Source organism: Varanus komodoensis, unplaced genomic scaffold (genome assembly GCF_004798865.1).
Source record: "Varanus komodoensis strain SLA01 unplaced genomic scaffold, ASM479886v1 scaffold22, whole genome shotgun sequence".
NCBI lineage: Eukaryota > Metazoa > Chordata > Lepidosauria > Squamata > Varanidae > Varanus > Varanus komodoensis.
The window spans coordinates 6,876,600-6,890,163 of NW_025335606.1; the positions used below are offsets into that span (position 1 = coordinate 6,876,600).

At 50.1% G+C, this 13,564-nt stretch overlaps 1 protein-coding gene across 4 annotated transcripts in view; it reads left to right on the forward strand.

Moving 5' to 3' along the window:
* CTIF (cap binding complex dependent translation initiation factor) overlaps positions 1 to 13,564 on the forward strand; it is a 198,228-nt gene that overhangs the window by 135,284 nt on the left and 49,380 nt on the right. For 3 of the 4 annotated variants that reach the window (XM_044431076.1, XM_044431072.1, XM_044431075.1), the window contains 2 exons: positions 3,374 to 3,812; positions 6,158 to 6,487. In XM_044431076.1, coding sequence (XP_044287011.1) covers positions 3,374 to 3,812; positions 6,158 to 6,487 — 769 coding nt within the window. The remainder of the gene's footprint in view (positions 1 to 3,373; positions 3,813 to 6,157; positions 6,488 to 13,564) is intronic. The other variant, XM_044431073.1, reaches the window with a different exon arrangement.

The window sequence follows — 13,564 nt, forward strand, 5'->3', positions numbered from 1 at the left end:
AGGTGATCAGGTGAAAAATGCTTAATTGGATCTGAACTGGTATTGTCCTTTGCAAAAAGATGCCTGTGCAGAAAAGGCACTTCAGCTAATATTCTAATGCAGTTTGAAAGAAAGCCCAGGTTGCGTCCGGATGGGTCCTTTATTGTGGAATTGCTCCGCCTTGTTTGCAGAATGTTACTGAGGATGTCAATGTTGCTGCAATCCATTTGTAATCAGCAGCAAATATCTACAGATTTATCCAGTGCTGCAAAAATGGGATATGGAGGGAAGAGTGGAAAAGCCATGCAATTTTTTAACCATGTGGACAGAAAAATATGCAATAATGACATGCAGGAAGGAATTGTTGCTACAACGGTGCCTGATGCATTAGCCCTCCTTTTTCTCTGGCTTGCAGAGCCTGGTTTATGCCTTATAAAGCAAGTTATTTCTCCTTTCCAAAGTTTCTCTAAGTTTATAAAGTCAACTTTATATAAAATATATATTTTTTTTTATTTATGATCTAACTTTATAGCCTTCCCTTTACCTTATGATCCCAGGGCTGGGTATATATGCAGTGACAAACAATATAAAGCACCCAATAAGCCTTTATCTACAGCTCCTTTCAAATAATAATCCAAAAGCTTCATCCATTTTGAAAGGCCTGGCTAAAAAAAATCTATCTTGACTTGCTGATGGCACACTTACAATGAGGGCATTGTTGTTTATTGTTGATGTTCATAACAACAGCAATAATAGCAACTCTCTCATACACTCACTCACTCACTTTGAAGACATCCACAAAAGCAGTATGCTGAGAATATGCTGAGAAGAGACCACTTCTCATTGTATGGAAGCAGGTCAAGAACGGAAACCAGAGAAAACGGCCTCTCAGCTGGGATACGTCTTCAGTGTGGGAGGAACATAGAAAGATGAACACACTGCCAGTGCTAGATCCAAACACCCCAAGGATTAACAAGTCAATGAGCATTGCATTTTTAGTTTAGAGCAGAGGAGCAGTGACTGGTGGTATTGGGTGCTGCCTGAATACCCGGAGACACCTTAGGACATGCGAGAAAATGTGACTATGCTGGGCCAGAAGCATTGGTCTGTGGAAGTCGAAGGCAGAGCCCCAACAAGAGGAGCAGATCAGAAGAAAAGAAGGGGGTCTGGGAAGGGTTCACAGTAAGGGGAAGATCCAGATGAGGAAAGAGTTGAGGGGAGGTATGGAAGCCCAGAATCAAGGGCCGAGGGGAGGAAGAGACACGGGCCAGAGTGCCAGAGGCAAGGTAGAGCTGACTCTTCAGCACTGGTTAGGCCTCACCTGTGTCCAGTTCTGGGCACCACAGTTTAAGAAAAATGCAGACAAGCTGGAAAGGTTTCAAAGGAGGGTTTCCAGCATGATCCAGGCACTGGAAGCAAAGCCCTGTGGAGAAAAATGGGAAGAACTGGGCATGTTCTGCCTCAGGAAGAGAAGACTGGGAGGAGATGGGATAGCGCTCTTCAAGGACTTAAAAAGCTGCCACACAGAAGAGGGCCAGGATCTCTTCTTGGTCACCCCAGTGGACATGGAATGGCAGGTGCAAGTTACACCAAGCCAGACCCTCGCTAGAGAGCAGGAGAAATCTCCTGACTGTCAGAGCAGTATGACAGTCAGTGGAACCAGCTGCCTAGGGAGGCTGTGGGCCCCCCCAAGCCAGAGGCAGTCAAGATGCAGCTGGACAGTCGCCTGAGAGCAAGAGTCCTGCCCTGGGCAGGGGCTGGGCCTGGTGGCCCTCTGGCCCCTTCCAGCTCTACTCTTCTATGATCCTATGAGTCATCTATTCCAGCTTCCTCTGACTGGTGTGCCCCAGTCTGGTAGATGAATGCATCAGGAGAGGGCTGGGCTGGGCTGGGCAGCCAAGCCTCTGTCCTCGGGTTTGGAGCAGCCAGCCAAACCTGTAGCCCAGGCCTGGAAGAAATTTGCTCCATCACATCCCTTTGAAAATACACTGCCCGATAAGTGTGCTTAGCGTGGGAGCAGGAAACCACTTGCAGCCTGTGGGCCAAATAAACAGGGCAGGAGCCTGGTGCTTTACAGACTCTCCTTGGCAAACCATCTTGCAAGGATGTTTTTGCACTGCCAAGGAGGTAAGCTGTGGGTCCCTCTTCTAGTTTTGCAGGAACTCAAAGGCTCTCGGTCATCAAGGCTTGGCTTGCCGAGCCTCCCAGGTTCAACTTCCCGCATCTCCAGATGCATCAAGAAAGGCTTTGATCTGAGCCTGGAGAGTTTCTGCCAGGGAAGTCTAATAATGCTGAGCTGGATGAACCTCCCATTATGCAGTCTGATGTCCAGCCTCTCACGCGAGCCCTGCAGCGGAGCTGCAAGGCGGCGGGAGCCAACGGGTAGGAGCAAGTGGCCAGCCAGGGTAGCTGGCCAAGCAGGCAAGGGGGCGGCCAGCTCCCTTGCCAAGCAAGCCAGCCGGCCAGCTAGGCAGGCAGGAGTGGTGGGAGTGCGCAGGTGGGTGGTGGCAGCAGCAGCAACTGCCCTGCGGTCTCACCTGCTTGGTGCTACCAAACCCTCTCCTGCTCAGAGACCATGTGAATGCCTTCGAAGCTACCTTGTGGACAGTGGCAAAATGCACCAGGCAGGGCCTGCTTGCTTGGTTTGTGGCAACTTCCTACATGCCCACACATGCAGCGATCGCGTGCACCGCTAACCCCTCTCATCCCCCAGATTAGGGAAAGATCACCAGGTAGTAACAGACAGAGCCTTCTCCACGGAGGCGGCCAGACTTTGGAGTGCCTTCCCAAGGGGCGTGCTGGGTATCAATTTTACCAAACTTTGGAGCTGGACTAGGAGCCTCCTGTTAACTGGGGCACTGGTGATTCATTTGTGACTATTGCAATAATCCTTGTAATCCCCATTCCCGTTTGATTGGTCGCACCCGTGAATTTATGGTGGTGTTGTCTTAATCTTGTCATTACCCACCCTGGGATTTTATGAAGGACAAGCTACAAATGGAATTAAATAAGGTGTTCTGCCACATGAGTGCATTGAACCTCGGATCAATCCTTCTTTGTCAGTGCAATGCATTGTAGACTTGAAGTACTAGTGAGTGTTGTACTGGCAACAACACTCTGAATTATACAGTTGAACAGTTGTACCATTGAAGTGCTCAGGGGTTCACCCTCACTCAGATGCATGCAAAGAGAGAGAAATATTTATTCTTCTCATATGCCAATAAGCAGCTGATATGAGCCATGTAACTCGCCACTCCAAACAACAAACAACCACAAGATTTTTATAAGAAAAGCTTGTACACCAGCAGATTGTAAAATGTGAAATGTGTCAAGATGAATGCCAGCCTCCGTCGCTTTCATTCCCCAGCTTTCATCCTTCTGCTTGTCTCCGCAGGAGGCAAAGGGCTCCCGGGACCAACAAGCCCCAGCAACACACCGAGCATCAGCAAGGCACGGCCAAACACAACAGGGAACACCAGAAACCCTCCCAGGCAGGCCAAGCCCCACACCCTTCGGGGCGGACCGGCCACCACGGCTACAGCCAAAACCGGCGGTGGCACCATAACCAGAAGCACGTGCCCAATGACAAAGAGATGCACAGAAATGCCAAAGAGACTGAGAACCTGAAGATCGAGGACGCCCCCGTCTGCACGGTCCACATCCCCCTCGAGATGCACCGCAGCAGTGAAGCTGCCGAGCGGCAGTCCCCGCAGTACATCCAGGACCCCGAGAACAAGCGGAAAGACAGCATCCACGATCGGATAAGCGAGAGGCCCAAGATCAACTTGCTGCAGTCTTCCAAAGACAGACTACGCAGGAGACTAAAAGAGAAGGTACCTCCTTTTCATTGCACCCCTCCATGGTTACGAAGGGGTAGCCTTGTGTGCGGCAGTCTTCTGGGAAAGGGGTAAGTGGCCCGGGGAAAGGACCGGGCGAACTTCCCTTGCCCCCTCCCCGGTATCTGGAAGACTCAGCCAAACCCTCGCCGATGGCGAACCTCTTGCAGAGCAAGTGTGCTTAGGGCACGTCCCAGTTTTGCTTTGTAGCCACGCGAAGGCTGGACATGTCCTTTTCCGTCTGGGCACTGAAAGAAGCTGGTAGCCCAAGGGTAACATGACACACTGCAAGCACTCTGAGCAGAAACTGCCCGGGAGGAGCCCACGTTCCTATAGCAAAGCCATTTCTGAAGGTTGTGTCCTAAGGCACAAGTTCTGGCATCCGTTTTAATAGATTTTCCTTCTTGGAAGTACCAGGGTTCCATTTGTGCATTGCTTCCATTGTGTGATGCTTTTTCTCCTGGGATGCTCTGCACACACATCTGTAGTTTTGCACTGTGAGCCACGCGAGTGAAAACATTTCTCAGAGCACAGTCTAGATGTTCCGGTTTTGCCACAAATTTCCTGCTGCTGGATCCACGTTTTTCTCCTTTATCCTGTCAGTGTCTTTTATATTCACATTTTAGTCTTTGGAACTCAGGGGAGATTGTGCTTTATGCCACTTGGGTGGATCAAGCAGAAGAGCAAGAATACCATAAGCCCCAGCTCAGAAATCTTGGACACTCAGCTATAGGAAGCAACACGCTTTTCGTCTGCCAGCTTCCTTTATCGTTTTAACTGCTGGGCAGAGAGTGTTGGGTGCAGTTTTGTTTCTGCAGTTCAGGCTTGGACTTGTGGAATTCAAGGAGAACTGTTTCCTGCAGCAAAGAGTCTTTTGGCCTCTTTTGCTTCCCAGCTAGGCTGAATGCATAGGGCATGTGACAGGCAGAGGTTCAACAGGTATGACTGTCCACAGCCTATCAGTATGTTCTTCGGATAATGGCATGCTTTTAATTTCTGTCACGTGGCCGTTAAAAGCACAGGACTTCCATCCAGAAAAAAGAGGACCCTTTGGGCTAAAGGTTTTTGGACTCTGAGACCTCTCCCAAAGTTGCTCTGGAATCGGCCTGTCTTTGGTTGTTGTGGTTCCTTGAGAGTTCCTTTCCCAAAGGCACTGGATGGAGCTCCACTTCTGAAACTAAGCAGCTCTGAGCCTGGCTGTTACCTAGACAGAACACCTGTGACCCTGGTACATTGCTGTGAACTCCTGGGCGGAAGAGTGGGTGCAAACCCACATGATAAACAAGCAGGCCCTACAGTGAAGTGTTGCCATGTGTGCATGTTTGGGGGGGGGTGGAATTCCTGTTCACAGCCCCCAACTCTCCGTTCCATCCCCTTCCCACCCAGTTTTCTGGGGGCTTCCCCCAACACCTCTGTGCCATGAGCCCTCAGCGCATGCCGTCCTCAGTGGGCTGCTTAGGGTCCTTCGTACCACAGCAAGCAGTTTGTTCTTCAGAGATTGCACTTCTGCAAACTGTAGGGTCCCCGTGAACCCGTGGAAACCTCCCCCTTGTTCTGGTTCTATAAACGCCAGCACTCACCTCTGAGCATCAGAAATAGAGAGAGGCAGCAGGACCTGCAAATGCATATCCGGTGTAGAACTCAGAAATGGGGAACCTATAACAGAACCTAGCATGAATGCTTCTGTCCATGGCTCTAGCCAGTTATGTCCACCACACCCAGTTTTCCGTTCCCCCACCTCCCCAACAGCCATCCTTCTGTGCCACTGGGTGTACTCATCCTTGTTTTGGTACTTCTGAAGTGGGGGACTGGACCAACGAGTGCTGATCCCAACTAACAATGCGATTCCCCCCATTGATTTCAATAGACAGCTCCCATTTCAGTCCCTGGGGTACTGTGATTTGGTGAAAGCTAAATCACCAAAATTCCTCGGTTAAGGAGGTAAGGTAGTTAAACAGCTGGAAGGATGCAGCACTGGCACCTGCACAGGTGCTACAGAAATTGGGGTGGTGGGAAGGGGATGTCTAGCCATACAAGGATCCCATCATAGAAGAGCCATTAAAGCAGAAGAACCTCTGGCTACAGGTTCACTTTATTTACATATTTATAAGAGCCTTCCCCAACCGGGCACCCCAGATGTGCTGGACTATAACCCATTATGGCTGGCTGGGGAGCAGCTGAAATTTTAGCCTGGCATATCTGGAAGTCACCTAGTTGGGCAACCCTGGCTTATAGCCTCGGTCATGTTTGATGCTTCCTAACTCTCATACCTGCTGGAAAGTGCTGATCTGTGTCTTCTCTTCTCTTCTCTTCTCCCTCTTCCACGCTTCCTTGCATAACAGATGCCTTGTCTTTCCCTTTTCACGGATCAGGACGAAGTGGCCGTGGAGTCTCCCAACCCCCAAAGGAACAAAATGGACAAACTAATTGAAATTCTCAACAGCATGCGAAAGAACAGCAGTGGGGTGGACTCCAAGCTCGCCAGCTTCATGGAGGAGGCCCAAAACTCCGCCAACTCCGAGGAGATGCTCGGGGAGATTGTCAAAACCATTTACCAGAAGGCCGTGACGGACCGCAGCTTTGCCTCTACGGCGGCCAAGCTCTGTGACAAGATGGCGCTCTTCATGGTGGAAGGCACCAAATTCCGGAGCCTCCTTCTCAACATGCTACAGGTAACCAGATAAATTGCGCAGCTGCTGATGGCAAGCCGTCACTCACAGACGTTCTGACCATGTCTGAGCTCTCGCGCATTCCATTCTCACCCAATTAATTTTAGAAAAATAAAAGCGTAAATGAGGAGGAGGAAGGAGCTGGGGAAACATTTGTGTTTGTTTACGTGAGTGTGCCATGGTTACAATGGACTGATATAATTTTATAGACACTGTCCACCCGCTGTTCTATTTTAAATGTTCGCTATAGCAAGCACTCTCTTTCCCCAAGCTACAGCGCACCTCGGTTTTAGTTCAGCAGGGTCTATAAATGCTTCAGGGTTGTTCTTGGGTTTTATGCTGGGCAGCTCCCTCTCTGGTCTTTGGAAATGCAAAGCATAATGGGCAACCTTTCCTTTCCTCTCCCCCACCTCTGTGTTGTTGTTGTCTCGAAAATCTGCCATGGTCACAAAGGCTGTATTTGTATACAGTTTTGCATCATATTTGCATGGATGTGGGTGTCAGCCCAGTAACATGAGTAGACTAAGAAGGCAGAAGGGCAGACCTCACTCAGGACCCAAGGACAGGAAGAACTGTGAAATGTTGGTACGGCGCACACGGGGAAATGCAGGATGCTTTGGAGGGTTCCGTTTTGTAGACATTGCTTTAAAACAATCAACCAACTCTTTAGATTTGCCCATATCATGTGAACAGACAGCGACGCTTTTGTGCTCCTTCTACCAGGCCATCTGTGCAGTGTCCAGAAGGAGACTTAAATGTGGCAGATAAAACAAGTGTATATATATCTCCACGGGTCAGTTTGGCACTACCACAGGCTCGGTTTCCACTGCAGAAAGAGCTGGCCACAGAGATAATGCTGTGGGGTAGCAAAGCTTGCAGTCTGCCCTCCATGACCTCCCAGGTGTCTGGGATGCATGCATAAAAGTCATTGAGCCAGCCGTCACCCTTGTCCACACCACAGGGACACGACGCATGTCTCTAATGGAAGTTTGGAAGCTTGACAAAGTGGGAGCTATTTAGCAGATAATAATGCGAACAGTTCGTATCGCTTTACATGGTGGCCCCCTCTAAGGGAGGAAAGCAGCCTCTTCTGCGTGAACCGTTCTTTGAGAAGGAGCTGAGCACAGGTTCCCAGCTGTGTGTTGCCCCAGTTGTTGGGCACACAAGTTTTCGCTAGTGCCACTCCCTGACCTCGGGCTGCTCTCCCTCTGGAGTCGTGCCTGATCCCTCCCTCGTCCTTCAGGGAGGAAGCCAAGCATTTTTTTTAACATGGCTTTTTACACTGGGGCGTGCGGGCAGTTGCAGGACATTTTCTGTCCGTGCATGCATAGGATTACACCCCAAGCAACGGGGAAGGGAGGACAGTTCGAATCTGCCAAGGGTTTTATACACTTTCCTCGTGGGCAGATTCCCCAAGCGCTTTGATGCAGCAGAGAGAACTAGTTAAAAGTTCATTCGGCCAGTAAACACACACAGAGCGCTTTGCATTGTTCATTGCCATTGTTTCAGTCTCGTCCAGCAAACAGCCGGAGTTGGAGCTTAGCTGCTGGGAATGACCGGAATGGCATGGCATGTGGGTGGCCACACTTAACAAGCCCAGACAAAAATGGCTCGTGTCCTTATGGGCTATTCCTGATTATTATGGGTGGCCTGGTTTAGCAGGGCCTGTGGGCCTGGCGTGGAAGCACCTGCAGTATTAACCCGGGCTTTTCTTTGGTTGGTCTTGGCCTCGCATCTCCTGCAGCTTCACTTCAACTTAATTAAGGGGTGCACAGCACTTAAAGGAAGGTTAGGGGTGCATGGAAATGAACCACGCAAATTAAGAAACTGAATTGCAAGAACAAACTCATTGCTTAGGGCAGGAGTATGCAGAAGACAGATTATTATTAATTGCATTTCTATGCCACCCATAGTCAAAGCTCTCTAGGCAGTGTGCAACAAAATATAAAAACAATAAAATCCAACAGAGAACAGAGTAAGAATTTAACATTAATTTTGAAAGAACATAAAAACACTAAAGACAATTAAAAAGAACTGGCCAAGAGTAAAAGGCACCAGTAAAAGACCTCCAGATGTTTTGGACTTCCAGGACCCAGAAGCTCCTGCCAGCATGGTAACCATCAGGCATGTTCAGCACTAAAGTCCCAAACATCTTACAATCTCGTTTCTTCCCATTCCTGTCTGAGGGAGCCTCCATGTACAGGTGCAGTAGACCTTTACTGACCAGATGCTGGAGGTGCTCAGCGCCTTCAAACCTTGCTTCTGAATGTCTGCAGCAGCCTTCCTCAACTCAGCGCCCTCTCCCCAGCTTCGGTTCCACCTCCCAGCAGTCTGTTGTCCCTGCTGGCTGGGACTGAGGGACATTAGTACCCCATATTGCTCTGGGGCTCCAAGCTGGGGAAGCTGCTCTAAACCCTTTGGACAGCTGCTTTTGCAAACAAATCGCAGCATCAGAGAGCCCCTTGTTCAAACCCAGCAGGCTGTTATTGCTTGGTTCCACTTGCCATAGCCGTGTCCCTTCTTCCAGTCAGTCTTCAGCTGAGCCCTTCCCAAAGCAGCAGCTCTGTTTCCCTCCTGAGTTGCAGGCTCCACCTTGAACACCCTGCCCTATTGGGTCACCGCTTGCTCCCCATGACCCCCACTTCTGCAGCAAGAAAGGCTGCTGTGTCTGGATCCCTGCGATTCCCCCTGGGCTGACTGGGAATGACGGGAGATGCAGTCCAGCGCATCTGGAGGGCGTCAGGTTGCAGAGGGTTGGAGTGGATGCTCCGTTCCCAGGAAGAGCCCATCACAAAAGTGTTCTTTTTGTGTCAAGACTGATAGTGCTAACAGCTGCGGTCCTGTAACCGTGTGGCACAGAAGGCAGGCAGGGGAGGCCTGGCCTTGAATTCTTGCCCACTAGCGGCCTTGGGGAAGTCTTTGTTTCTCCCAGCAGTGCTGTTGTGAAGTCAACAAGAGACCAGAGCCTCCTGTAATGTGTGCCATAAAGTGGCAGAGAAATCCTTGTATGTATATGTAACTGATTTAGTATTAGTATTAGCATTAGTGCATTGCATTGATACCCCACCTTTCTTCCCCTTGCAAGGAACCCAAGAGAGCTTACAAGGCTCCTCTGCTCCATTTTATTCCCACAACAACACCCCACAACAACAACTTCTTGTTGTGAGTCGCCCCGAGGCTTCGGCGGATGGGACGGCATAGAAGCTTTCTAAATAAATAAATAATCCTGTAAGGTAGGCCAGGCCAAGCCTCTGTAACTGGCTCCATGTCACTCACTGGGGACTTAGGACTACAAGCCAGGAGTCCTGAGTGCCAGTCCAGCACTGCACCACGGCAAGTTGCCAAGTTTGAGAAGCCGACAGGGACTCCTTCTGAGTCAAAGTCAGGCAGCAGGGGTGGAAAACGGAAGGGGCAGATCAGAATGCCAGTATATTCCAGCATGAGCTCTCAGGACCAATGACTAAGACTTAGGAGAAGCATTCCAAAAATTTGGAATTTGGGTGTGGGAGCCAGGAAGTCACCAAACGAGTGGCGGTCAGGGAAAGGGTGCGGTGGCGGGACTGCAGCCATCCGGAGAGCACCGGGTTGGCAGAGGGGCTCCCCAGGGAGGCCAGATCCATCCTGCATGCTCCAGCTTCAGCACTCCCACTCAGGGGTGCAGAGTCTTGTCACAAGCAGGGGAAGGAGGGCTGCAGAGCCGTGTGCCCCCATTGCACAAAAACCAGGTTCCAGTCCGCGAACACGTGTGAAGCGAAGAGGTGGTGAGCGGGAAGAAGCTGCGAGGGAGCTGCTCTGTGGAATTCAAGGCTGCGAGGGTTAAACTCGCGCCTCCCTCCAAAGGCACACGCTGTGAGGGATTACAGGACAGAGGCCAACTTCAGGGTAAAGCCGTTACTGAGCCCTGGGTGTATTATCCCAAAGGGTGAAGGACCTCGTTAGCCCGCTGTTGCCAGACTGTACCAGGGTGTGATAAATAGGGATAACCATCTTTCCTCATTACCTCTAAACCTGCTGGATCTTCATCCAGCCATCACACAGCAACCGTGGGGCAGAGCCCCTCGCATATGGGCCCAACAGATGTTCATGTTTTTACGGAAGCCCTGCAGGTTTGCCTGGCTGCTCTCGAGAACAGGTTGCTGCAGATGGCTTAGGCAGGCCGGCAGCAGCCCGTTGCAAAGCAAGCTGCAGCAGAGGGTCGGTCAGATTAGAGGCAGACAGTCCTGTGCCATCTTGGCCAGGTCACCACGGGGCTCTCCTGCCGCTTGCCAAACACATCGGCTGCGGGGCTTCGCATCCTGGCCCCACAGACGCGTGGCAGCCATTGTCCCACTCTGTTTTTGCAGGCAGCAAAAGCAGGGGGCTTACGGAGACATTAGGTGCCATCAAGTCCTCTCTGCCTTATGGCAACTCTGAGAAAGAAAGTCCCCCAAAGGAGCCTGCCCTTCACAGCCCTGCTCAGCTCTCCTAAGTGCAAGGCTGTGGCTTCCTTTGTGGAGTCCATCTGCCTCATATTCGGTCTTTCATTAATCCATGCTAAACATTAATTTAGCAGCTCTCAGGTTGTGCAGGCCTGTTCTACACTTTGGCTGGTCAATGAAAACAGCCAGTGGGCCTCGAACCTCCCTTTGGGGATCCGTCATCTCCGCACCCAAATGCCAGCCCGCCTCCTTGGCAGCATCCGATGAAGGAAATGCATTCCGTGTGCCCGGGGCCCATCCCGTTCATTGGCTGAAGAGCAGGGCAGGGATGCCACAAAAACACGTGTCTTTTCCTGGGACTCACCACAGAGATGTAGGAAGCCCACCTCTCAGTGTCTGGCTAGAACCCGGACAGCCAGCGGACTGCCAGTTTTGCAATCCCAAAGCCTTTCAGGACGAGCTGCCCTTCTCCTGCCTTACTGAGACTTAGATGTGGCAAAGAGCAAAGGCCCTTTGGGGCTGGTGATGGGGCAGATGGAGCTCCCCCGCTTCCAGCACTGCTCTGGCCATCCCAGCAGCTCGCCTGGCGTCCCACTGGGCCTTGTCTGTAGAAGAGGACCTGGACAGACTCGCCAAGGGGCCACTTTCCTGCCCTCGGAGCCGCAAGGCCAGAAGGTGGGGCTGCTTGGGGAAAAACCACATGCCTCGGGGCCCAAAGCAACAGGCTTCTTGCAAGCAAAGGAGAGCGCAAAGTATGGGATTCCTCAGGAGTCAGGAGATCCTGGAGGGAAATCATAATACTTGCACCTGGGCCTTTAGTGATCTGAAGAGCCAAGCTACAGAAGTTCTCGGGTGAGGCTCCCTGTTTGATGAAAAGCACCTTCCCACAGCTGCTAAGCCCTGCGGCCTAGTTTTCCTGACCATGCCTTTGCCTGACTGCCAACCCCCAGACTCCTGCTAAGAACCTGATCCTTGGATTGGGTCTACTTTGTCCTGTTTAGTTGAGATGGTTCAACCTGCTTTTGAGCAGCCTCTTTGTCACAAAAGCCGTGCCAAAAGAAGCAGGGAGATTCCTGTGTGAGGTGGGCAGCATAAGGGGTGGAAACATGTTTTTGTGTGTTGCTCTTCTGTGGCAAAGCCATCCTCAAAGTAACTTACACCAACATCAGAAAGGTATGTAATAAAATGCAGCAAAATTTCCAGGCGACTTGTTAACAAGTCCTAACACAAGTTAATATCACTTTCAGACCACTAGCTGAACCTTCATGTGCTGCACCTCCTATCTCACAGTGGAGATTTCAGTCAAAAATGATAGATTAAAAATGTATTGTATTAGGAAATGGGGTTTAAAATGTAACAGGCAAAAATGTGTAGTAGGAGAAAGTGCACAAAAATGTTTATGAATTTTCCTGTTAAAAAAAATCTCAAAGGCGCCACACTTAATATTGGAGAAACAAGAAACTGAAATTGCCAGATGTGTTCATCTGTACACTCAGCCCATTTGGAAAGTACTACCTCAAGATATCACTGCTTTATTTTGCTTTCAAAAGTCATTGGATACATGTAAGGAGGACAGGCCTCCTGCTACCCATTAACTATAATGGCTAAATGGAACCTCCATAATCAAAGGCAGTGTTTCTGACTATGAAATACTGGAGAGCAACAGCAGGTCAGGGCTATTGCTTCCCACCTCTTGGTGGGATTCTGGATAGCATCTGGTTGACTGCCGTGGGAGCAGGACGCCAAATGAGATGCTATTTTGGTCTGTTCCACCTTGGCTCTTCTTATGTTCCTAGGTGATGTTCCTCAACTCATGCCAGACAGCAATTCCCATCATTCCCAGCCATCATAGTGTAAGCCAGAACAACTGGAGAAGCACCAGTATGTCTGCCTCTGAGAAACTCGTTTAATTGTAATGGCTTCTTCCAAAGAATCAGAGAATTTGTAGTTTGTGGGGAGTGTTGAGAATTTCATATTAGACTGGGGTGGGCAACTGCCATGGATACACTGCCCCCCAGTGAAGAAAGAGAGAGGGAAGGGGTTTTAATGGCACCTGGAATTACTATTGAATGCCCAAAGGGTAAAAAGTAACACAGCTTCAAACTAGCATTGACCCATTTGGTGCTCCATGGTCTCTACAGAACCCTGGAAGGGTCAAAAAGGCAGTTCCAGATGCCTGTTTGAGGGTGGGGTGCTTAAGAGAGGGTTGGTTTTGTTTTTACAGTTGCAAAGACGATGACCCCCCTTGTATTAGATGAACTCCACCACTGCATAGTGCTACAATTCCCAGAGTTCTTTTACAGGAAACCAGGATGGCTTTGAATTTTGGGAGCTGCCACTCAACACACTTGGGGGCTGGGTACCAGTGAAGGGAAAACTGTTCGTATGTGTAATAAATGAAATCAAAACTGAGCCCCGTTTTGGACACTTAACAGTGGGTTTAGCAAAGGGGTGATCATCAACGCGCATTTCAAGGAAGAGAGAGGAAAGAGTGGTCCATAATTATGGGAGCAGAATAAAGTTTCTCCCATTGGGCATTGTTATAAATATGGACCATTGCCGTGGTCGGTGGTGGGAAGGGGGGAAGTTAATTGGCTTGCCTGTAAGCGCCGGGTATGTAACATAAGTTAAAGTATTCCTCTGTTGAAATCTGCATGCTCTT